We start from the raw sequence: 25,603 nt of genomic DNA on the forward strand, positions 1-25,603 counted from the left end.
TTAAGATAGAAGAATTTTACATCTATACCCAGTTTTTTGTATTTTTTTTACTTTAGAAGTTGTTAAAAAAAGAGTTATTTTTTCATTCTAAATGTAACATCTCATTTAATCTCATTTAATATGGTAAGACTACTAAATGAAAAATTTATAAATCATAATCATCAAGCAAGTGAAACAAACAAACAATTCTTATATTAAAGTCATCTACAAATCATCAAGCAAGTTGTTAAAAGAAAAAGTTATTTTTTCATTCTAAATGTAACATCTCATTTAATATTGTAAGACTACTAAATGAAAAATTTATAAATCATAATCATCAAGCAAGTGAAACAAACAAACAATTCTTATATTAAAGTCATCTACAAAACATGCATATAGAAAATTATATGTACATACAAAAGTAGGCTAGAATTTTTAAAAGACAAAGGATTTACATAGCAAAACAAATCCTAATTATGTTGTTGTTTCTTCCTTATCCTCTACCGGATCAACTGGAACATCTTGCTCACACCATTAAGGTGATTATTGCAAATAGAAGGAACAAAACAGACAAACAAATAAAAAAGAAAAGGGTAAGATAATGTACCAAAAAGAGGCAATCATACAACATTTATATAGATATTAACACAAATAAACATTTATATCAATAAATCTTAACACATGAAATCATACATATGTATTGATATTGGACTCTGGCGAGTTCTGTACTTGAAATGGTGAAACAACTTGCCCATTAAAGCTACCACACAAGGTTAGTTTATCAACCACTTGTGGCCAATGAAAAACCCATAAACTAAGAACTCTTGCTACTCTACCTTCTTCTCTACTAGAGATTGGATAATTATCAGAATCTCAAAATAACTCTTAATATAGAATCCCTACATTAATACATTACGTTAATGAACGCTATTATAGAATCTCTCCACGAGATCCATGAAATTACACCAAACACAAATATCATGCCAACAACAAGATTATCATTACCCAATCATACTTCAATAATCACCATATACATACTCACAATCATATTAGAGTCTGTGAAGCATCATCAATTTCATAATATATATATATATATATATATATATATATATATTATATATATATATAATACAAATAAAACCAGCTAGATAAACAAAAACACAAATCACAAAGAACTACATTTGCCCTCAAATTGATGCTTATGCAAAAGCCCTTGTAAAAGGGTGCACTCAATATCAAACTCTAGAGCTCAACGCTATGGCTCTCACAATTTTTATCGCCCAACGAGACTAACCCTCTCTTCCAACGAATTATGAAGAAAAGGGATTCAAACCTCTAGAAAAAAGTGAAGCTCAAATGTACAAATCCACCGCTTAATGCCAAAACATTCACATTATGGTTTCTTAGTTGCACAAACTTGGCGTTAAGTGGCCTGGAGCTAAAACTCTAATCCTAACTGTCAAGCTTAGGCTCAATGCCACATTAGTACCACTCAACACCACATTAGTGCCCCTTAACCCAATATAAAAAAAAATAGAAACTTCAACTATGTTAATTAAGAAAACAGGGACCTGTTCAAATAACTAAATTAGTATTCTTAACTCAAAGTATGATTCAAAAACAGGTTTAGGTGTCAAAATGAATGCAACTAAATTGCTTAAATGGCCAGATTCTCAATTCCTCAACTTAACACAAATACAACCAAAACAAGTACACATCCAACAACAACAACTACACATACTAAAACATGAATTTCACATCTAATCAAACATGCATCATAGTGTATCAAAACATCATTAACATCAAAAAGTGGTAGTTAGTTTTCCTTACCTAACAAATGACCAAACTGCTCTAGAAGATCTAAAACAGATCCAAACACAAATAAAACCGAAACACAATTAGGGTACATTATTAGGATCACTTATCAACAGAGTCTTATAGAAAACTTAAACATCACATGCAAAACATAAAGGACTAACACACAAGGAAAACAAAACTAAGGAAAGGAAAGAGCATAAAACCTGTCAACACCCAATTTCGTCCGGATAACTAAATAATATAGGTCTTTCGTTTTATTTTATCGTATTTTATTTTATCTTATTTTATTTTATGTTTTTTTATGATTTTAATTCTGCTTTTTATTATTTTTTTATTTCGTTTTTTTATTATTTGATTTGATTTTCATATGAGTATTTTAAAAAGAAAGTAAAAAGAAAAAAAAAAGAAAAAAAGAAAAGAAAAAGAAAAAAAAAGCAAGATCACCTACACTCACCCAATTCTCAAAAAGAAAAAGAGACTCACCCAATTCTCAAAAAGAAAAAGAGAAAGGGATCCTCCCTCACGCACACTGACACGCTCCCTTTTTGAAAAACCACCATTCCCCCAACTCATTCCCTCATTCTCCATTGCCTCCAACACCCATCATCATTCATCCCCTGCTGCAACTCCCACTCACCATCACGGGCACACACACAACTCTCAATTCCTCTCTTGATTCGCTCAACAGAAACTATTCCTCCAGCACGCACATCACAGAATCTCATTCTCCCACCCAACTTCAACTTCATCTTTCAACTATCAAAAACCCCAAAACCATTTTCATACAGAGAGGGAAGAACATTCGATAGTCATCTCTCCCACACAAATTGATTCCTCTTTGTCTTCATGACATCCATTTCCACTGGCACAGAGAAACACCGTCTTCATCATCCATTTATTTTCCATTCTCCCCCTATCTTGTTCAACACCTGAACAACAATTCATCTTTTATTCTCCCTCTCTATCTTGTTCAACACCCGAAGAACAGAGAAAAACTCACTCATTTTCCTAGTCTCTGCCCACGCAGCTGCGAAGATGAAGAGACGCGCAAGTGTTTCGTTTTGGGGCTGGTTGGGCTGGTTGGCAACGTGAACAATCTGTGCGAGGAGAAGAAGCAGACTGACATAAGGTTTGGACGCTAATGGCTCACTGTCTGGTCCGTCCTAATTGTTAGCATTTGTTTTTGGGGTTCTTTTTATTTTATTTATGCAGGTGTATGGATCTGAGGATGGCCTACACTTTGTCCACGGAGGCTAGTGATTTGGTGTGACGGTATGAAGGCTGAGGAAGAGGATGTCTCTGACTCATGAGAGAAGAAGGAGATTTCTACAAATGAAGAGAGAAAAAGAAACCAGGGTTTCTGCTTTGAAAGAAATTGGGCCTGGGCAAGCTTTTCCTCAATATCGGTTCTAATCTATATATCTTTGGTTTTATTAGATTTGTTCTTTTATGTTTTTATTTTACTTTATGCAACCGTATATGTATTTTGTGATTTTTTTCTTTGATTTTTTTTTCTTTCACCGTAATTATTTGTCACACGTACACTTTTCTTGCACAGTTTATTTTACTATTATATTAGTATGTTTTCACATTCATTTATTTTTTATACTTATTTTCTATACTTATGTAACTATTATTTGCTTATAAAATATAAAAAGGATAAAATTAAAAAAAAACTACAAAAAAATAGATTTAATAGTTTTTAGTGTTTAAAATTCTTCTTTTATTTAATAACTAAATAAGCTCTTATTTCATTTTAAGCAATTATTTTTATACGATAAAGATTACCTAAAAATAAAAAAAATTATAAAATATAAAAAATGATAAAATTAAAAAATTTTAAATATTGTTTTTGCGTATTTCAAAAAGGTATAAGTACTCGTGCGATCGTTCGCATCAGCCTAGTACTTAATATCTTCCATCTAAAAATTAAATAACGGTATGAGTGCTCGTGCGATCGTCCGTATCAGTCTAGCATTCAATACTCCTAAGTCTTTCTAAAAATTTAAATAATGATATGGGTACTCGTGCAATCGTCCGCATAAGCCTAGTACTTAATATCCTCAATCTTAAAAATTTAAATAATGGTATCAGTGCTCGTGCGATCGTTCGCATCGTCGAAGTGCTTAATATCGTTATTTCTCTTTTAAAAAATAACTAAAAATATTTAAATACCATTCTAAGGTATGAGCACTTGTGTAACCGTTCGCGTCGGCCTACTACTCATTACCTTCTTTTTCTCGAAAATATCAAAAACAAATATATAAAATCTTCAAAAGCTAAAAACATCAACACTTTCAAACAAACAAACAATCTTTCCGCCAAAACTACGTGATCCTTGATTCTCCATCAAGAGTGGAGATACGAAATTTTCAACACAGTTTCCAAAAGAACTACGTAACCCTGATTTCTCATTCTGAATGATAATATGTAGGAGCAAGGTCAATCCTTGTCGGGCCCAAAAAGCTAAAAAATATATTTTGTTTCTTTTAGAGTTTTATTTTAGGGAATAGTTAAACATTTTGAAAACCACATCATATTCGCGTATTTAGTTAAAGGTACTACCTTAGGACAGGCGTTGTAGGGTGCTAATACCTTTCCTACACGTAACCGACTCCCGAACCCAGAATCTGGTTTTTCCTAGACCATGCCTTATCATTTTATGGTTTTTCCGTAGTTTTCCAGAATAAACTATGGTGGCGACTCCAAATCTCTTTTCAAAACCCGTTTCTTTTTGGATCGTCGTCCCGTCGCGATTTCGGTTGCGACAAAACCAACATACTCTATCTGAAAAATTGATTGGTCCAAATAGCTTGAGTGTCAGTTCTTCGACAAAATGAATCAGAGGACGAAAATTCCTAAAAGCATCATAGAATCCTAGAAATTTGGCTATTAGAGATAGTGTATTCTAAAAATATGAAACTTGTTCATATTGAAATTTTTTATATTAAAACATCTTAACATTCAAATAATCGAGTTTCCTGTTTCTAAACACTACTACTTTTAAAATACCATTTTCTAAGTTTTTATATTTTAACTCCAGATTTTTATATCCCTAATTAGCCTATCTCCCTTGCAAACTTTCTTTTTAAATGCAATTGCTTTTTAAAAGTAAAATAATTACTTACAATAATTGATAACGTAATAAATAAAATCCACCAACAATAAAATTAGAAAAAAAATATTATATTTACTTTTACCATTATAAGAAGTTTATTACCATAAAATGTCCACAACGTTGCTTAAAAATATAATATATCACATAATATATATATATATATATATATATATATATATATATATATATATATATATATATATATATATATATATATATATATAATTATACATATATTGTGACATCCCAATTATATAGAAAGCATATATATAATAAGTACGTCATCATGCGTAATATAGAAAAACAGTTGAGAGTAAATAGGATTACAGTCATCCTCAAAATAGCTTCAGAATTTAAACTTAAATTCCAAAGAGATCTAAATATAAGCGGGAAGGAAAAACGGTATCCCAAATTTCAGGAATAACTAATAACACCACCGGAGACTAGGCGGCAACATTGTCCTCAACCTCCAAAGCCGTCTCCAATGGAACCTCCTCGCCATCTGCTCCCATCCAAATGGATGATCATGGCAAGAAGAAACATACACAAGCAATACAAACAAGCAAGGGTGAGCTAGATATAAAAATCATGTTATTCAATCACACACGACATGTAAAAGCCACTCAAACATGATACATTGACATCACAAGACTCATTGTTTTATAGATCGACTCGTCCGGACCAGAATGATTGTCGAGCTATGGTGGGTTATGCACTTGTGGTGGCCTCTACTGTTTTGCAAAGCCGTTGCCAATGGGTTCCACCCTACCACACTCACGAGGTTAATTCGTTCCGCGCCCTGGAGCATACTGGAAACCTCCAAGACTAGGACCTCCTGCTACTCCTCACCACATGGATCAATCCTCTCTACTTGAGAATGAAAGACCATTGGAGCGTCAGGAAAACCCCCAAGACTGAGCTACCATGCAATCATTCTACACTAAGGATCTCACCAAGAGATCCTACACAGATGGAACTTGATTTACAACTTGGATCATACTTCCATCACTTTGTAATCATATACACAATCTCAACAGTATACATTACTCACCACTCACAAATTATAAAAATAACATCTTCACAGTTGAATTTAAGTTAATCAATACCAAGAACCAAGCAACTCTAACTAACCCGCAACAACTAATAAAATGCATCAATTTATACATATCTACAAGTAATATAATCATTGATTAACACTCACGTTTTTAATATAAAAAAACAACTATCCTTACTTTATTTTATATATATATATATATATATATATATATATATATATATATATATATATATATATATATATATTATATTAACATAATATATATCATACGTACTTACTAATTATATATAAAACTATATTATATTAATATTCTTATATTATATTAATACCCATACCTACCGTAGCTCCCCTTTTTTTTCTTCTAATAACTCCCTTTTCTCCTTTCATTTTATAAAATCTTATATCTTCCTTCCCACGTAACTTCTATACAAAATTCCATCCCCTGGATAAGCAACCCATGCACACCCAACCTCCCGTTCCTTTCATCCTCATTGCTCACAGACCCAACCACTCAAGCTTTCTTTATTTCTCTTCACAGTAACCACAATCTATCACTTCCTCCTCATGAAAGGTCACGTGATATTTCTCACGTAAACACTATACCTATAAATAAATATTCCCAAAAGCTACACTATAACCACATCTACATTCTGATAATCCCACGGAAACTATCACACCCAATCTCTTGAGTTAACCTGATGCAAGAATAAGGTTAGGCCATACAAACTTCTTCTTCCCCTAAAATCAACAACTTAACATTTCTCTCACTACTCACTTGCATTTTTAATTACCCTCTTTCACTGGTGCACACAAACTTATAACCTCTTCCTAATACACTTCACAACATAGACCTTTCACTACCTCCTTTTTTTCTTTTTCTTTTTCCTCTTAGGCTCATCTGAAGCTCTTCCCTTCACCACCAATGCTTAACCAGTAACTCCTATCCCACACCTTTCCCTTTCTCTACTAATAACACCATTCTACCCCTTAAACCCCTCAAGACTTCATCCTCCTTTTCTTCTACTACAACACAACAACCCATTTTTTTTTCTATATTCTCTAACCTGAGACCCTCCCTACTCTCTCTTTCTTAATCCATTTTCACATAACTTCCTACTCTCTACTGCATCTCCTTATCCACATAAAACACTAACCACTTCTATCATAAAATACATTTTCTCCCTTTTTACCCCTCAGGTTAATACTTTCACTAAACACAACCCAAGTATATATTTTCTCACTAAAATTTGGTCTAACAGTCTCCACAAGTGTAACTACTTCAAAGAGTGAATCATTTCAGTCAATCAATACACCCAACAGGACATACAACACATCACATTATAGTTCATCCAACTCAGTATCCAAACACATTCAATTTAAGTTACAGGAATCCAACTCAAGCATAAGGACATACTTACTTCAAAAATTTATCCATCATACACGTCATACAAATAATATACAGAAACATAATTAGTTCCCCTTACCTTGAAATTGAGCAGTGTAGTCAACTAGAGTGCCCTAACCGTGCCTTCACAGCGAAAACCCAAACAGTGTCCTACAACCACCTAAATGGTGATGGAAACAACTCTTAGAGCTAGAATAGACAGAAAATCAAAAGGAACACCATGCAACCAGAAAAGTTGCATGCCCTAAGTTCAAGAAAGTGGAGAAATTGACTTACCCGTCCAAATGGAAATCTAATTGGATAGAAGGGAAGCTCTCAACTCCGTGAGCGAAAGAACACCACCTATTTAAAATTTCAACGGTTCAAATGACTGTAAGGGTAGAGAGAAGACAGAGAAGGAAGAGGAAAACTGAGTTTAGAGAGAGAAGAAGAAGCTGGAAAATGAGATCAGAGTTGGAAAATGAAGGAACCCCTTCTAAGGTCATGATGCCTTTGGCCCTTTGGGTCTGGCTTCCTCAGAAAATAAGGCCCAATAGCCCATATAGTTTCCAGGACCTTATATATATATATATATATTTTATTTTCTTAATATTTATATATTTTAAAAAAAAGGGTTAAATATTTTAATATAATTTAAAATAATTATAATAAAGAATAATTAAATTAATAAACATATTTTTATCACATTAATACTTCAAATATTATTAAATTATAAAATTTTAAAAGTAATATTCTTGATGGAAAAAAAAAGTTACAAATCAAATTTTTTTTATTTAGAACATCGATTAAAAACATCTTGCCTCAAGAAACGAAAACAAATTCCTTAAATTGGATTATATCTTCGGACATTGATAGTTTGTAGGGAGAAGATAAAAATAGATTGTTTATGGATGATCTAAAAGTTACGATTTTATAAATGAATCCTATAAATATATTAAAAATCTAAAAAAAGAAATGACACATTTAGATAAAGCAACGTATGTGTTATAATTGCTAATAGTATTAATGGTTATGAATTCATTTTGCTATGTTATAAATCAATTTCAAACATTCTTCTAAAAGTAATTCACTAAACACAATTGAAAGGTAGTTGAATCGAAAATAAATACACAATATGAAATATTGTTCTATCTTATTACTTTTGTCCTTTTTCGCAACTAGTTTTCATTTAACTCAATCAGCAACTCTTCAAATATCACAATTTGGGGGAAAACCAAATGGAGATATAGCTAAGGTACCATGGTTTGATATTGTAACAAAAAGGAACTAAGATTGTTTGATGAAAACAGAAATCATGTTTCATCATTAATTATAGGATATCTTTGATTAATTTTACAATTTTTTCATTGATTTGGCTTTCCATATTCTTAAAAGGCTTTAACAAGTGCTTGGGCTCAAGCATGTGCATCCACATCTGCTTCAAAAATTGTGATTCCAGCGGGCACATATCAAATGACACATGTATTTTTAAAAGGTCCTTGTAAGGCTCCTATTGAACTTAGCGTTGATGCAACAATCAAAGCACCCGTAAAGCCAGAGGACGTTGGCGGTGACGAAATGCTAAGGATTGACTATGCTGATGCCTTAACCATATCTGGTAAGGGAGTCTTTGATGGTCAAGGTTCCTATGCTTGGAAACAAAATGATTGTTCCAAAAAATTTAGTTGCAAACTCCTTGGCATGGTAAATAAGTTTTTTTTTTTGAAATTCAAATAAAATATAACATGCGTATTTATCATAATTATATTTAATTCATTTCTTTAATCTTTTTATCAAATGTCAATAGAATTTTGCATTCAACTTCGTCACCAATTCAATAGTTCGTGGCATTACTAGCAAGGATAGCAAACACTTTCATGTTAACGTTTTGGGATGCAAAAACTTGACATTTGATGGATTTAAAGTAACTGCTCCAGCAAATAGTGCCAACACCGATGGCATCCATATTGGAAGATCAACAGGTGTGAATGTTCTTAATACAGACATTGGCACCGGAGATGATTGTGTTTCACTAGGTGATGGTAGTAAACAAGTTCTTGTCCAAAATGTGAAATGTGGACCTGGGCATGGTATTAGTGTTGGAAGCCTTGGAAAATACAAGGAAGAAGAGCCCGTTGATGGTATTACAATTAAAAGTTGCAGTATAAAAGGAACTCAAAATGGAGTGAGGATTAAGACTTGGCCTAGTCAGCCAGGAACAATAACAGTTACTAACATGAGATTTGAGGATATTACCATGGATAATGTTTCGAACCCTGTCATCATAGACCAAGAGTATTGTCCATGGAATCAATGTACCAAACAGGTATTTAGTCTCTTATATATTCGCGTGTATTCAAGTTGCAAAATATTTCATATAATACAATAATGTGGCCTAAAAGACTAACTTATATGATTTCCTATTGTTGTGTTGATCCAGTATCCATCAAAAATAAAGATAAGCAAAGTTATCATCAAAAATATTAAGGGAACTTCAGCAACTAAAGAAGGAATTATTCTTGCTTGTAGCAGTGGTGTACCATGTGAGGGTGTAGAGATATCTAATGTTGATCTAAAGTTCAATGGAGCTCCCGCAATAGCTGTATGCAGTAATGTGAAACCAAAAATAACAGGAAAAGTCCCTCCCTGCACAGCTCCGAGTAATAAAAAACAGTAATACAATTTTGTTTAATTAGTGTATTACGTTTTTATTGTTAAAAAAGAAAATAGTATATAGTTGTAAATTTAATTGTAATTCAGTTTTAAATAAATACTTGAAATAAATTCAAGTAAAATGATAATTATGTATATAATAATTCTTTAATAATAAAGAGTTCAATTATCCCACCATTATCTAACAAAAGTTCTATTAGTGTTTGATGGTATTAGAAAGTTTATGGAATGATGTAAACTAGACGTTTGAATCCAAAAAGAAGTATTTATTTCTTCTAATGGTGTACATTGTTTTTGATTAATTTATTTTATTAAAATAGGAACTAATGATACTCTTATTAATGTATGAAAGCTTTTTTGAAGGACCTCTTTACTCCATAGCTTAATTCCTATGATTAGCATATTTTAAATTCAAATATTCTTTTATAATAATAAAATAATGATAATATCCTAATATTTTACTTTGAAAAATTAAATTTTCAAAATTGACCTTAAAAAATTTCAAAAATTCTTAATTTAAAATATTTTCATTAAAAATGTCACTTTTATAAAATTTCTTATTACCATTGGATTGAACTGATGTGTAAAAAGGCCAAGATAAGAATTGTATATTAAATCTATTCAATTTTCCTATAAAAATAATTTAAATATATTCTAGATTTATTCCTTTCATTTTATTTGTAAGAAACTTTTAATTTATATATATATATATATATATATATATATATATATATTAATTTATTATTTTTTTGTTCCCTTGAGATTGTATATGACTTTTTCAATTTGTGATTAACCACGTAAACTTTTCATTTACTTAATAATATAAAAAAATTATCTTTTTTATTTTTGATTATTTTTAATTTTTTATTTAAAAAAACCTTTTATTTTATTTAAACAATTTTTATTATCTTTTAATATTTAAACTACTTTCATATCTAAAAAGTTTGTATAATGCTCAGATGTTCTGTGTATCTTATCATTCCCTTAACTATATATATCATTCAATGATTTTTCAAAACACATTAGAATTGTTCATCATTTTTAATTATTTTTTTCTAATGTGTACATTATTATTTTAATGGTTTTAAGTCAATACTTTTATTTCCTAATTCATTCTAAAGAAATGTAATTTTACCATAAAAATACTATAAATTTATTTTATTTGTCAAAATATAATAATTTAATATCATTATCATAAAGTTTAAAAGATGAATGATTTATGTCTTTGAATTATTATTAGTTTACTATATTTTCCTGTGTACGATTTTATTTAAATTGTGTATTATAATATTGAGTAATATGTAAAAAACAGATTTTATTATAACTTTAAAAAAAACTATTTGAAATATTTTTAAACTTAACTACTTCTTTTCTTTTTATAGTTTTTTAAAAGTATTTTGTAATTTTATCTAATTTGTTTCATTGACATTTTAAAAGGTTGTTTTAGTTGTTATAAAGTTTTATTCGTGTGTAATAGTGTAAAACTTTATATGTTGTTTAAATATAATATTTGATAACAACATGCTTTTTTTTCTCAATTTTTTTTATAAGTTATTTAATTGATATTAAAATAGTAAGAAAACAAAATAAGCACAATTATTTAGTTATCCTCGGGATGAGTATACCCATTGAGACCCATCATAAAGATTGCTATAAAACTCAAACTACACAATAACCCTAATATTGTTCTAATACCAATTTGTTACGGATGCAAAAGATACTAGAAAAAAAGAAAATATATATATATATATATATATATATATATATATATATATATATATATATATATATATATATATATATATATATATAGATTTTACAACAAATAACTCAATAATGTATTAAAGAATCTCACACTTTTTATCAGACATTATCAACACTAAAAAAACAAACTCTTTCAACTTTTTCATTGCCATTCTTTTATCTATATTTAATTGATTATAATTTTTAACATACAATCTTGGAAATTAAACTAACATTAGTCTTTGAGTCAAATAGTATAGTATATGTAAGTTTATTTTGAAAATTGAATAAATATACATTTAATTACATCTATAAATAACACTACAAGAAAATCATTAAATAACAATAAATTTTAGTGGTAAAATATAATTGGTTTCTAACATTACCTATCAAAGTTTTAATTATCAAAAAAGTTGTGTCTAAATTGATGTCTAAACACAAATACAAATATTGGGAATGAGGATGAAAAAAAATTCTCATTAAATATGAGTTCGAGAATGAGGATAAACATTTACTTCAAAATAAAGGTGAGATAATGAAACGTTGTCATCTCTATTTTAACATTATACACTATTTTTTCTATATTTGATAATGTTTTTTTAAATTAATCATGCATAAAAAATAAATTCTTTATTTATTACAAATTATGATAAATATAAAGGAATTAAGTTCCGATGCACTATAACCAATATTTACCTCTAATTAATTCAACAAATGATAATAACTTCTGAAATTATTTCTCTCACTCTACGACATAATTGAAAACATGAGAGATATATAGTGAGAGATTTTGTAAAATTTATTTGTTTGATTATGAAGCATATATTTTATTTTATTTTATTAATGAATGATGAAACTGGACAATATTTTTGGGAATTGGACTAATAAAGAATAACTTTAGGAAAAAAAATAGACCGGTTTATTGTTCTTTTATCATTTGGTTTTATAGAAAACTCAAAATTATATTTTTCTTTTGAAAAGAAAAAGTAAAATGGCTAACTTATTATATTAAAAGAAAATTATAGCATTTATGAGTTATCAATTTATACGTAAAAAAAAAATCAAACAAACAACCATATCACACCAACCAAACCAGGTCATTCCTTTAAAATAATTCGATCTTAAAAATGTTTTTTATTTTTTTAAAATGAGTTTAAAGACTGTAAGGGTATGTAAAATTAATAAAAGGACCTTTTGAAGCTTACGTGCGACAGCCAAAAAAAATAAAAATAAAAACTAACGATAACAGAAAAATATATTAAAATATAATAGTAGTTGAGTAAGAAAATTAAATAAAAGTAAAAAAATACAGAAGGCAACTAAATAAACTTACAATTTATAACTTATAAATTTTTAAAATACCTGAAATATTTACCAAGCATTTTATATTGATTAGTCTACTATATAAACTAGTCTCTAGAAGTTAACTTATTTGTTTTACCAAAATTTATATACATATACCTCTTAATGGTCAGTAGTCTTTTATTTACTTAGCGAAATAAGTGAGGTGAAACTTCTAATCAGGCTAAAAGATTTTTCTATAATTTGATAACTTACTTTTTGAGTTATTTTTATAATATTCCATTTTACTGGCATAAGCTAATAAAATAAAATATTTGTTAATAATACTAAAAACAAAAAAAATTCATAATTTTAGAAAATTGTTATTACAATAGCTAATAAAATAAGATATTTACTAATAATACTCAAAAACAGAAAATTTACAACTTTGAAAAATTGTTATTACAGATATTTTAAGGTATAATTACAGTATAAGATATAAAGATATAATTTCAAAAAAATTATAGTACAGTAAAAGAGATGAAAGTTTTTCTCAATATTGAAAGAAAAGGAAAACAATGTATAATGAGGCGGCAACAATATTAATAATATGATGGAGTTGATCAACAATGATTATTGAAAAAAAAATAACACAAATAAAACAAAATAGAAAAAATGATAAGTTAATCTGTAAAAAAGTTCTCATAAATAAACATAGAAATAAACCTTTATTATTTTACAAAATCATTATCAATATGTTTTACTATGTTACACACAATATTAGTCTCATAAGATAACTCAATCAAGGAAAAAAATTGAAACTTAACTTACTCAAACAAATAAATTAATTTGTCCAAATTAAAAAATTTGTCACAATAATCAATCCTACAGTCTTAGTTCTTAAATCATAAAAACACAGAGTAAAAACTTTAAAAAAAATCAAAAAATTATAAAAAAAAAATTTATAAAAAAAAAATTTAAAATAATAAAACTTTTTTATAACAAAATTATTTATATTAAATTTTTTTAATATTAAAATAATTGTCTCATTATTTTTAAACTATTCTCAATTTTAGAATATCATCTCATGATTCTTTACAATTTTTGAATTGAAAGATCCAATTTTTATTTGAAAATTAGAAGTATAAGTGTAATTTTGAGCTTTCAATGTATAATAATCATCTAAATGAATATAATTCGAGATACTCTTTGCCGAACATGAAAAACAACAGTATTTTGAAAAGCTATAATATCTCTACATATAAACCCCAGGTATATTCCAATTAAAACTGTAAATAACTTGAGATAAAAGTTGTTATTTTTATTAAAATAATAAAATTTAAAATTACATTATAAGGTTTACTTCTATTTGAATATTAAAATTAAATAATATTTTTAATCGATACAAAATCTTTAACATATTTTTTTATGTTGAGATGATGAAACATGAAAATTGAAAAATATTTTTTGATAAATGATATGACAAAGTTAACAAACTATATTATAATAAAATATAAATGATTTAGACATCAAATTTACATTTATCTCAATCTAATTAAAATGACACACTAAAGTAAAGTTTCCACCCAGTTACTGTAATTGAATTTTCTATTTCTGGTATGAATATTTTTTCTTTCTATATTCAGAGTTCCCTCTAATGCAAAAGCTTTCACGACATGTTTTGATATATATATTTATGCTGAAATGGGATGAGTCGAAAGTAGTTTTTTCATTCTGGATTCTGGTTATTGATCGGTGTATGGGGTAACCTGTAGAACAAGTCAGAAATTTTCTTTGTAGGTTTTTAGAAATATAACAGTGAGTAAAAGTGACTTTATCTCGAAATTAAACTCTTACAGAGTTGATAATAATCTGACCAATTAATTTCTCTCTTAATGAACATTAATGCAAACTTTAACCACTTAACAAGAGTTATTGTGATATTAATTGCGTCTTAACTTTATTCAACTATTATTAAAATCGATCAATCTTTTATATCTAATTTGTCACCTTACCCAATCGGTTATCTACAAGTACATAGTAACATGTAAGGAATGCATGGATGGCATTTAAGTCATCGCATGCGTTTTGTAAGATATTTTATGCAGTATTTGTGTGAAATTATTTGGTGTGAATTGGGAAACAGCATAGCTATTTGTGCGTATGAATAACAGTTTGCAGCAGTTGTGAGAACCATCGTATATTCAAAATGGTTCTTTTCTTGGCTTTTGCCAGCATATTGACAGGAACAGTCACTAATATATATTGAAAGTTTGAAATAGCCAAACATGAAAACGATACTCCTATGACGTTGGTTATTGTTACCATATATTCATGCACTCTAACACTCGGGACCCTCCTTGGTATCCTTTTTATTCCAAATAAATAAATATCTTTACTTTCCATGTGCTTCTAATATTTAAAACATGCTCCAAATGAAATTTTCATCACACTAAAGTTCAAAGAAATTTTAAAACTTAGCAATATAGGTGGTGGCAGAATAAGATGACATGTATAATTGAAAATTTGAGGATTCATGCAATGTGTACCCAAATTCTCTTTTTCAAATTCTGTAATTCATTGCATTCTAGTCATTTTCTTCGGAGCTGCGAATCCTAAAGCCACCAGCTGGTCCCCCAACCTCTTACATTTTCCCTCTTTTGTCACAGCTGTCTCTTAACAACTGGAACAATGTATTATTAATTTAATCCAAAAATAATAGTATGTATAATATAATAAGCTCTAAATAAATCCTTTATATATCAACCAAAAGTAATTCCATAAAATTCATATAATGAAACACACAAATAAAAAGCACCAACAAGAATTTTTTTTATCTAAAACTGTTTACAAGTAGTCATTGAGTAATACTTTTACTCTTAGGACAATAATATTTTGACATTAAATTATTTTACACCCATTTGTTATTATCCTTTACTACTTTTTATTTTTTTTCTTTTTCTTTACAAATACAATTTTTTTTTGTATGACTAATTTACTTTTATATGAGTGTCCAATAACATTTTTTTTCCTCTTTACTCTTCGAGGACTCTAGGGTGGTAGAAGCTATTGAAGTATATGGACCGTGGAGTTATGGATATTATTGGACTTTAATGGAGGTTGGTTACCATTATAATTGGTTTGGTCTACAGAATCACTGTACCAACAAATATTGGGTACCATGGTAGACTTCTAAAGCAAATTAATGTGAATTGAATGAAGGAATATTAATATTTTGACCTCATTAGATTAAAGTCTATTTGTTACTAAATGATTATTTTTGTGTTAAAAGATAAAACAAACTAGGAGAATAAGAAACAATAGACCCTTCAATTGCTTACAACTCTCATAATTTGATCCCAGAAACATTAGGGTGAATTCTGGATATTAAGAGTACACTATGAGAGAAGTTCATGGACATAAAGATGTTGAAATAGCTTTATAAAACTTTCTTTTTATGAACAATATTTTCTACTTTAAAATTGTTTCTAATTTTTTTTTCTTGGATGCTTCTGACGTCTGAAAAGACGGAGGATGCAATTATCTAATTACGTGATTTGTCCAAAATTACTTTACAATCAATAATAATAATCATAAACACCAACATGAACCAATCATAGAATGACACGTAAATAGTGTAAAAATATTATCAAACAAATGTTGTCAAAAGTATCGATATCCTATCCGAAAGTGTGTGAAGAATAATGTTATTGCACATTATTTAAAAATGTTGAAACATTAATAAGTTCAATGCATAAGGTAATGTACAATTCGTTTGGTTACTATATTGGAAGACTACTTCGTTGAATTTAAATTTTTAAATAAGATAGAAATTTGCGTGAATTTTGGTTCATATTTCTTTATCAATTTCAGATTTACTTGTATACTACCGTTTGTGTTTATTTAGTATATGTTTCTGCATTTTTAAATACGTGCACCATTCCCGACTAAGTGATTGCCGTAAAGTTTCTTGCGAGACATTAATGAAAGCGTCATCATCATTAACTTTGAATCAGATTTTATAATCGTTAAAGATTTGCTCTGTTTTTCAATCATGTTCCCTTGTGCTTAATTACTCAACGGTATTCTCTGTTAATTTGAACGTACATGGTCAATGGGAAAATTGATGAAACCATTATTTTATAACTTCACAGAATTCTCCTTTAGATTCTGACTTTGCAAAACGTTATTCATTTTAATCGTTTTCTTTTTCACTTCACTTTCCATTGTTGTTTAGCTCAAAAAAAGTTCTAACATTTGTAAACTCAAGGACCAAAGTGAAAATTTCATATAATCAGTGGCTAAAATAGTCAGCATTTGCAGTGTCAGGGACTACTCAAGAAAAATCTAAAACCATCAAAGGTACTTATTAGTAAAGATGTTGGTTGTGCTCATTATTTTCTTACTCGTTTGAGAGATCTAAATACTCACGCAGATGATGAATTCCTTGAAATATTGGAGTATGTTGTTGTCAAAGAAGCTTCTAAACTAAATCATTTTTATCCGAGTTCACAAACTTCAAGTAATTTTCAGTCTTTTTGGCACGTCCGTGGCTTCCAAATCCTAAAGGGAAGCGTTTCTTATGAGTTTTTTGCTTTCTCTCACTTGTGGCAATGGCAAGGTCATCGGGAAAGAGGTCTCGGAGGACAAAGGCATGCACAATAGTCGAGACAAGCACTGTTGCTACTACGAATGTAGAAACGAGACTCAATATTACACTCAGAGTTTGAGTTACAACGTTTGTGACTTGATTTGTGTAGTTTATGGTAGCAATTGCAGCAGCAGTCATTGGAAAAGTGTAGGCCCACCATGAGATTGAGAATCTGCACAATCACACACAATGTGTCGGAAAAATCAACATAATGGAATAGCCAATGTTATGGATATTAACAAGAGTGTAGCTTACTTGAGTCCTCTGAAAAGATTGACCCGAACAGCCTGCAAAAGCATATGAAGTGAAACTGATAAGCAACTTGAATACTAAAATCGTTGATTGTGTAGTGGTGAAGTTGTGCAAACTATATTAGCCTCTTTTTCTAGACAATGAAAACTTAGAAAAAGCTTACCAGCGTGAGATATAGGAACATGGAAGTGAAATAGAAAATCCGAGATTCCAAATGAAAAGAACCCTGAATCTTGGCCAATGCCAAAGAAGCAACACTGGGTGGTGCAACCAAAAGAAAGAACACTGGATGGAGGTCCCTGGGGATGGTCTTATTTGTTGGTAGCATCTGTGAGAGAGTTACAAATATCACCATATAATGTGCAAGTCCAAGAGTCAAGAAAAAAATAGGTCCTTCTCTTAGGCCCATAGATGCACCCAATAAGGCTCCCACAAAATTTCCAACAAGTGCTAGCATATTTGTTGGATTGGCAACCTTTGAGAGCTTCCTTTTGCCCCCAAACATCCACTGTCCATATATCTTTAACATAAGGAAGAACAATGGAATCATTAGAATGTACCAAACCGCATGATGCAATTCTTTTGCAAACGATGAAGGAACTCCAAGAGCTAAGAACAAGAGGGATATCCATGGGGCAAAGAAGAAGTTAACACGAACTGCATGATGGTACTCGCGGCGAACTGCTTCAAAATAGAGAATCATTTTGAACAGATAGATGGCGAAAATAGTAGCAACAACAGCAACAGAGATAAGCCATAGCACGAAATTTATTTTCGGAGTTATGTGAAGAAATTCAGTGGAAGGTGACGTGGCCAATGCTTTCCATAGAATTGCTTGACTGCTAACTCCTAGACAAATACCAAAAGATGAAATCGGAAACCGAAGAAGGAATGGCCACTGCTTGTCCTGAGGAGGCACCATCTCTTCTGAAGACTTCTGAAAGAGTAAATCAAAGTGTAAAATTCATTAGGTAAACGCCAATGGTTAACTTACTATGTAATACTGAGTGTCCAAAAAGAATAATTAGGAAAAAATGGTTATGTTATGTTCGTCTACATAAGACTCAAATGGTTGAAACATCAGTAAAAACAGCATTGAAGGATTTCTAGGATGTGAAACATTTGTTACACATAGAAGAGTACGACTGCATACTTTAGGAGTTTGTACATGTGGATCTTCCAGTGCTTTCACGAACGAATCAACAGGTAAAGGGTTCTCAGTGTTGCTTAAGTTGTTATCGTCTTCTACACTTTGTGTATGTACCCTTCCATGCAGAATTGATAATTTCGCCTCAAGTTTACCGTACCATGTTTTGAAAAACTTAGTTCTCTTATCGTTCAACCTTTTGCTTGCTGCCTCTGGTTGCACGCTGCCATTTGGCATTGATTGTGATGGCATTCGTGGCTTGGAGTATGTAGTAGTTGATTCAGAAGAGAAAATGGGAGCCCCATTAAGATCAGTTTCACCACTGTAGGGAGCTCTCACGGTGTCATGTAGCTGAACCTCTTCACAATTTGATGGCATGTTGATAGATACTGAATGTTCCTGTTCATCACCTTGGCCTTTTCTTTCACTTTCCTGTTATTGGAAACAAATATCCTAACATTTAATCACCAAAACGGATGTAGTTATTGCATAACATCACTAATCTCTCGATTTTTATTTTTTTTCAATTTTTCAAACTCACATTAATGATAACGATTCTTACTTTGGAAGAGGAGCTGTTTTTCACGTTTGATATATGTTGAACCAGTGATGGAACTTTAGGCAAGCCAACACGGCGAAGGTTGTTTTCCATGCTAGGCCTACACCTGAAAAAGTACAGAAATTATTGAGTTTACTGACATGTGAAGGAGTCATTTAGCTCTAAAGGAATTTATTACATTAGACATACAAATAACAATTTCCGTTACAGAGGCTCTAACTCAGGAAGCAGAAATTTCACAAGAGAAAACACAAACGTAGAAAAAACGTGGTGAGGAAGCAAGAGTTTGCTTCTTCAGGGAAAATAAAGAGTGTGGAGAAGACATGCGTGAGAGATGATCGATGAGAGGGATTATATACAATGCAGGACTACGGTGGCCATAATATTTTTGCAGCCATTACGTCAAAAGCACTTTATTGGTGATAACAACAGCTGCTTATTTTGACAACGGCGTGGCCACATTAAAATACGAATATGGAAAATGTAGGTAGGTCAGATATGTCATACACCATATATGAGTCCATGAATACAGTAAAATAACCATAGAAGAAAAAGTTATGACTATACAAAATAATTAAGCTTCAAATTTCTAGCTCAGTGCATGTCGCAATTCTGTAGCCATCACCTAACATTTGAGTGATGTCAGGATTAAATATAGTACTAAAATGGAATAAAAAATTTCTTTTTTGAACAGGGTTCACCACTACCACTTAAGCTAACCCTTATTAGCAGAAATAACAGATATGGTAATATTCTAGTATTTTCCTCGTCATCTCCCAATACAAACCCAACATGGACCAAAAATTCAATCCTAGAGATTAAAAGAATACAAGTTTTATAACGGAAGTTGCAAGTAAATGGATATTAAAAAGACTAAAAGCTTTTGTAGTACACTCTATAATACAGTGACAGATACTTTATCACCACGGACAATCTATTAAAAAATAATATTATCACTATCAATACAAGAATTTGTTACAATACATAAGTTTAATATATTTATTTATAATTTTAGGAAAATAGTAAGTGCTTTTCTTCCCTCTCCTTTTCATTTGACTGAGCTATAATATATTTACTGAAGTTCAAACGTGAAATTAAAGACTTATATAATGGATATACATTAATAAAATATGTAACTTATACCAGAAAACCCATATCTAATGTATTGATTTGTTTATTGTGTATGATGTAAAAATTGTTTGTGCAATAAACTTCAAAATCTTTCCGTATTATATATATATATATATATATATATATATATATATATATATATATATATATATATATATAATATTATCAAGGTCGTAGGCAAAAAACTGATGGTTAACAACTGGCATCTTTCACTTGTATGCCAACAAAGGGATAAAGAAATAAATCTTTCATATGTTTTAAATGGTTAATTGATATGAAATAATAGAATTTTATGTTATCACAATATGAAATTGGGTTCTCTAGTTGTTTCCCAAATAAACAAAAAAAAATAGAGCATGGTTGTTTTGCTTCTCAATTTACTTCCACTGTTTAACAATTAATTTTTATCTTATTAAACTTTATCAAGTTTTAAAAATTACTTTGAAAAGAAACTAAAAGATAGAAAAACAAAAGAGATGTTCTCACTTTTTTTAGCATTTGTTATTTGCATATTCCAAATATAAATCTTATGTTTTGAATTTAATTTTCAGAGTGTGTTGCTGTGTTCTTTTTTTTATATTACCATCAATTAAAAAATTTCCCAAATTAATTTTCAAAATAATTCTTATAAATTAATAATACTATACATAAAATCTTCAATACTTTTCAATTAAATTTTTTAGCCATTTTTCATTTTCTAAATTTTAGTTTCTTTCATTAGGTATCTAACACGTACTAGCTAATTGTAAATCATTATACTATTATTATAAGTTTAACAAATGAAAAATGTTCCTTTTAACAAATTTTTTTACAACATTTTTACAATAGCTTATATAGTAGCTTGTGATTGATCCGTTTTAAATACACAGACCAATAAAACAGTGACACGTAATCTATTATAAAAAATTATTAAAAAAATTTGTTAAAATATCGGGGTTCTTAATAAATAGATATTTTATTTATGGAGAGACAACAAAATTATATGTATATATCGTGAGTTAGATTTTAGAGAAAAATAAAATTGTAAATATGTGCAATTTTGGTGATGTTAGATTGCAGTGTATATTAAGGCAAATTTTATCCATTTTTACTTTAACATTTTTTAATTAAAAAGGATAAATTAATTATTTGAGTCTTGAAGTCTAGTGATTAGTGAACCCCTCAAACCTAACTCGTCTAAATGTTTAATTATAAAAATTAGGTCTAATTTTTTCAAGAGATTTTTAAAATTTTATTGTTCAAAAGGGAGAGGATGATTAAATATTTGGAACATAGGCCGGTTTTAAATTTTGAAATTTTCTTTAAATTTATCTTTATCATGAAATCGCATTGATATTTGAACTAATTTAGTGTGAAAAAGAATATATAATTGAATGAAGCTTATTTAATAAATAAAAGCTGCCGCCTTACACACGCTGTTTGCAAAGTTCTAATAAATAGTTGCCTATCTCATGTGTCAATGAGACTTACATTTAAAGAAAAAATTATTGGAAATATAGATGTAAGTCAAAGACTCGTATATCTTATATTTCATGTAAAAAAAATATACAATTATTTTTTAAGATTAGATTAAAGTAATTAATTTTTTATATAAATTGAACTGATATATTTTAGATTTCCTTGATAAATCTTTTTCTCGAAAAGAGTGGTGTGGAGTCATAAAACTTGTTTTTGAGTATGATTATCAACTTTGACATGTGAGTTTGTGCTTTCTATTATTAAACTCGTCAAATTCAGGTGCGTGGCTTATGTGTAGGCCAAAATATTTTCCTCAATTACTAAAGAGTATAGGTTATCTGTCATGGATGAATCTACTTGGATAAAGTTAGAGGAATTTTTTTTCAAGAGTTTTCACAACAAACAACGATCTAAATAGAGGTGAAGATGAAATTAATAAATGACAAAGGATTATTCCTTAATTTCATAGAAGAAAAACCTAACAAAACATGAACAAGAGTCATTTTGATTCAAACTATTTATAATAAGGTAAGAACAATTATACTATAGGTTAAGAAATTAGAAGTATTTGTAATTTTTTTTAATTGTAAACAATTTATTTCTGTTTCTAAAAATTTTTAAGTTAATTTGAGTATGATATTTTTTAGTATATTTTTAAAACTTTTTAGATGGTTTAAATATTTTTGTGTAAATATAGAAATATCAAATACATGTATTTTTTAGTTTTATATGTATTTATATTTGAGAGAATATTTTGTTTAACTCTTATTTTTATTAAAAATTATAAATTTTTATTTAACTTGTTAATTTATTAGATTGAAAAATCTTCATTCTTATTCTTTTTGTATTTTTCTTTTATTTTATTTTTTTGTGTTTATTGAGAACTCAAATTAAAAAACAATACCACTCCAAAAGATCTCTTACTAAGGGATGTATATTATGTGTATATAAATTCATGTGTATTTCATATTTTATCCGATGTGGGACTTTATTTGTACCCAACAATATATACATGCATTACAGATCACTCGGTCATGTTACTGACTTAAGCGTCGGAGTGTCAAGTCGGAGTGCCTTTGACTGGTACCCGACCGCTCGGCTTGGAGAGCGAGGAGAGAGAACGAATACTACAACCAGGACTTGAAGACGAGAGAGTCTGTTCGGCCCTTCCCAACGCGTCCAGCCCTCAGCCAAGAGGTAACCGGCCGGTTTTCACCAGCTTCTAGTGTCCCCTAGAGACAGAGTCGCAACTTCCACCCAGTCTTCGACAAACTCTTGTGCGTTTTAACAGGGTCATACCAGATCCGACCGAAACAATATCTAATAAATTTTTACATCAGTTATTTTATTTATTTTTAATTTCCTTCTTTCCATAAAAATTAATTTTTTTAATAATCAAAATATCTTTAAAAAGTAAATTATGAACTTGTGACAATGCGTGTCAAAAAGACATCAATTTACAAATACATGTATCTCATCGGCTCTCATTCATGGCTAGAAAACAAATTTGAAACCCTGCATCTCAATGGCGGCGAGCTACTAGTCAAAATAAATTATATCAAATTTGAACATATTTTCATTTATTTTTTTTATTGTTTTATTGCTATGCAGTTTTGAAAATAGTTGAAGAAAGTTGTTAAGGATTTGTAATTTTTTTTTAAATTTGGTTTTTTAGTTTATTTCCATGCAGTTATTTACTTAAAGTAACTTTATGACGGCAGTTATTTGAATAATTTTAAAGATAATGAATCCTAATAAAATTCATAATCTAATTATAACTTTTTTTTAAAACTAAGAAGTTAATGTGTACAATGTAATAAAATAAATTTAGTTTTATTTTAATATATTTAAAAATATTTTATAAAATAAATTTTAAATTAAAATAAAAATATTATAAATTTGTATTATATAAATTATGATATTGGCTGTCAAATTATATAAGTAATAAAGTAAAAAATTTTAATATCATTTTATTAAGAGAATTACATTTGTTAAAAAAATCATGATTATTTATCGATTAAAGTTAAGGATTTTTAAACAATGAAAAGTGTTATTTTTAATAAAATAATTCTAAATTTTAGAAAATAATTAAATTTATGAAATAAAATGTGATAGAGACTTCACTCATACCAGATTTCATGCACTAATTCAATATAAAAATATTGAGTTACCTTTAATTAAACTATAGCGTTCACATTTCGAGTTAACAAACTTAATTTTTTTAGTGACAAATCTAAATCCTGTTAATAAAAACCTTAATTTCTTAGGTTATGAATACAATGGTTATCGAAACTCTTTCTCACGAAGTTTGAGATAAGTGTATCCCGTTAAAATGAATGACGATATGAATGCTTAGTGGACTAATATGGAAGAGACTCTTCCTTTTGAGAAAAATATTATTTGGAATACAATGTAAGTTCAAGTTCCATTGAATAGAAATGAGTAAGTATACCACTATCTTTAATGTTTTTATTGGACTAACTTGAAAATTTGTATTCAAATAAATTTTAACTTATAATCTTGATATAATGTGATATTTTTTGAAATTTTCACTTATCTTTTCTAAAATTATTTAATTTTCATTATTTAAAAATAATAATACAAAATAAAATATTTTTTTTCTAAAATTTTTAATAGATCTTTAGTTATTTAAAAGGATAATAGTAAAAATACCAATAAGAATATGTGTGATAAAAAATATGATAATGTCAATTGTCAGTTATATTTTAAAATAAAAATATATTAAAATAATAAAATTTTGACTTGATATTAAATTGATTTTTTTTAATATTTATTTTACTATTTATTTTAATCATTTATTTACAAAAATTAATTATTAAAAGAAATAAGAAAATATAACTAAGGAAAAAACAATACCAAAAAATTATTCATCTAGCCACATTTATTATTGTGACATCTGTCTACTATTTAAGTTTTTTTTTCATTCATCTTTACTTGCACAATTGACCACAATAGCCTTCAATATCCTGCTCCCACAATCATGTTATTGGGCTTTACTGTCTTTCTCTCCTCCCTGCTTAATCCTTCCTTTGTGTACTGTGTTTTCATATCTTCTCTTCTTCTCTGTCCACAACACTGTGTATGGATTTGACATAATGGACAATGCGCGAAGGTTTAAAATCAGAACAAATCCCTGGTAAATTTGTTATAATGAAGGGTTTGGTAATGGTTTTTATTGTTTTACTTCCTGTAATCACCGCCAAACACATCCTTTGAGGTCTCGATTCCAAGATTTATAGATTACGACATCAAACGATACTGTAAAACGGGTTGAAGGTGTTTTAGATCTCTGAAATGTTTTTGTTTACCTTTTTTTTTCAGGGAAGTGTTT

The 25,603-nt window shown here is 29.0% G+C and overlaps 2 protein-coding genes and 2 long non-coding RNA genes across 4 annotated transcripts; 2 read left to right on the forward strand and 2 right to left on the reverse strand.

Moving 5' to 3' along the window:
- The first annotated feature begins 1,987 nt into the window (after positions 1 to 1,987).
- Positions 1,988 to 3,392, forward strand: LOC148194763 (uncharacterized). The gene is made up of 2 exons (XR_015781753.1): positions 1,988 to 2,926; positions 3,010 to 3,392. It is a non-coding gene; the product is annotated as an uncharacterized LOC148194763 (long non-coding RNA).
- Positions 3,393 to 5,237: 1,845 nt separating this feature from the next.
- On the reverse strand, positions 5,238 to 7,787 carry LOC148194764 (uncharacterized). The gene is made up of 3 exons (XR_015781736.1): positions 7,654 to 7,787; positions 7,457 to 7,537; positions 5,238 to 5,417 (listed from the first exon to the last, which is right to left on the reverse strand). It is a non-coding gene; the product is annotated as an uncharacterized LOC148194764 (long non-coding RNA).
- Positions 7,788 to 8,472: 685 nt separating this feature from the next.
- On the forward strand, positions 8,473 to 10,033 carry LOC148194765 (polygalacturonase-like). The gene is made up of 4 exons (XM_088097545.1): positions 8,473 to 8,611; positions 8,752 to 9,060; positions 9,164 to 9,682; positions 9,797 to 10,033. The coding sequence occupies exons 1-4, from the start codon at positions 8,492 to 8,494 to the stop codon at positions 10,031 to 10,033; spliced, it is 1,185 nt and encodes a 394-aa protein (XP_087953671.1). The 5' UTR covers positions 8,473 to 8,491.
- A 7,285-nt stretch (positions 10,034 to 17,318) lies between these two features.
- Positions 17,319 to 19,971, reverse strand: LOC124819830 (S-type anion channel SLAH2-like). The gene is made up of 6 exons (XM_047291420.2): positions 19,852 to 19,971; positions 19,666 to 19,768; positions 19,110 to 19,535; positions 18,120 to 18,893; positions 17,960 to 17,991; positions 17,319 to 17,876 (listed from the first exon to the last, which is right to left on the reverse strand). The coding sequence occupies exons 2-6, from the start codon at positions 19,753 to 19,755 to the stop codon at positions 17,537 to 17,539; spliced, it is 1,662 nt and encodes a 553-aa protein (XP_047147376.2). The 5' UTR covers positions 19,756 to 19,768; positions 19,852 to 19,971; the 3' UTR covers positions 17,319 to 17,536.
- Positions 19,972 to 25,603: the final 5,632 nt, after the last annotated feature.

This window comes from Vigna umbellata, chromosome 8 (genome assembly GCF_029865625.1).
Source record: "Vigna umbellata cultivar VRB3 chromosome 8, Vumbellata_1.0, whole genome shotgun sequence".
In the NCBI taxonomy this organism is placed as follows: Eukaryota; Viridiplantae; Streptophyta; class Magnoliopsida; order Fabales; family Fabaceae; genus Vigna; species Vigna umbellata.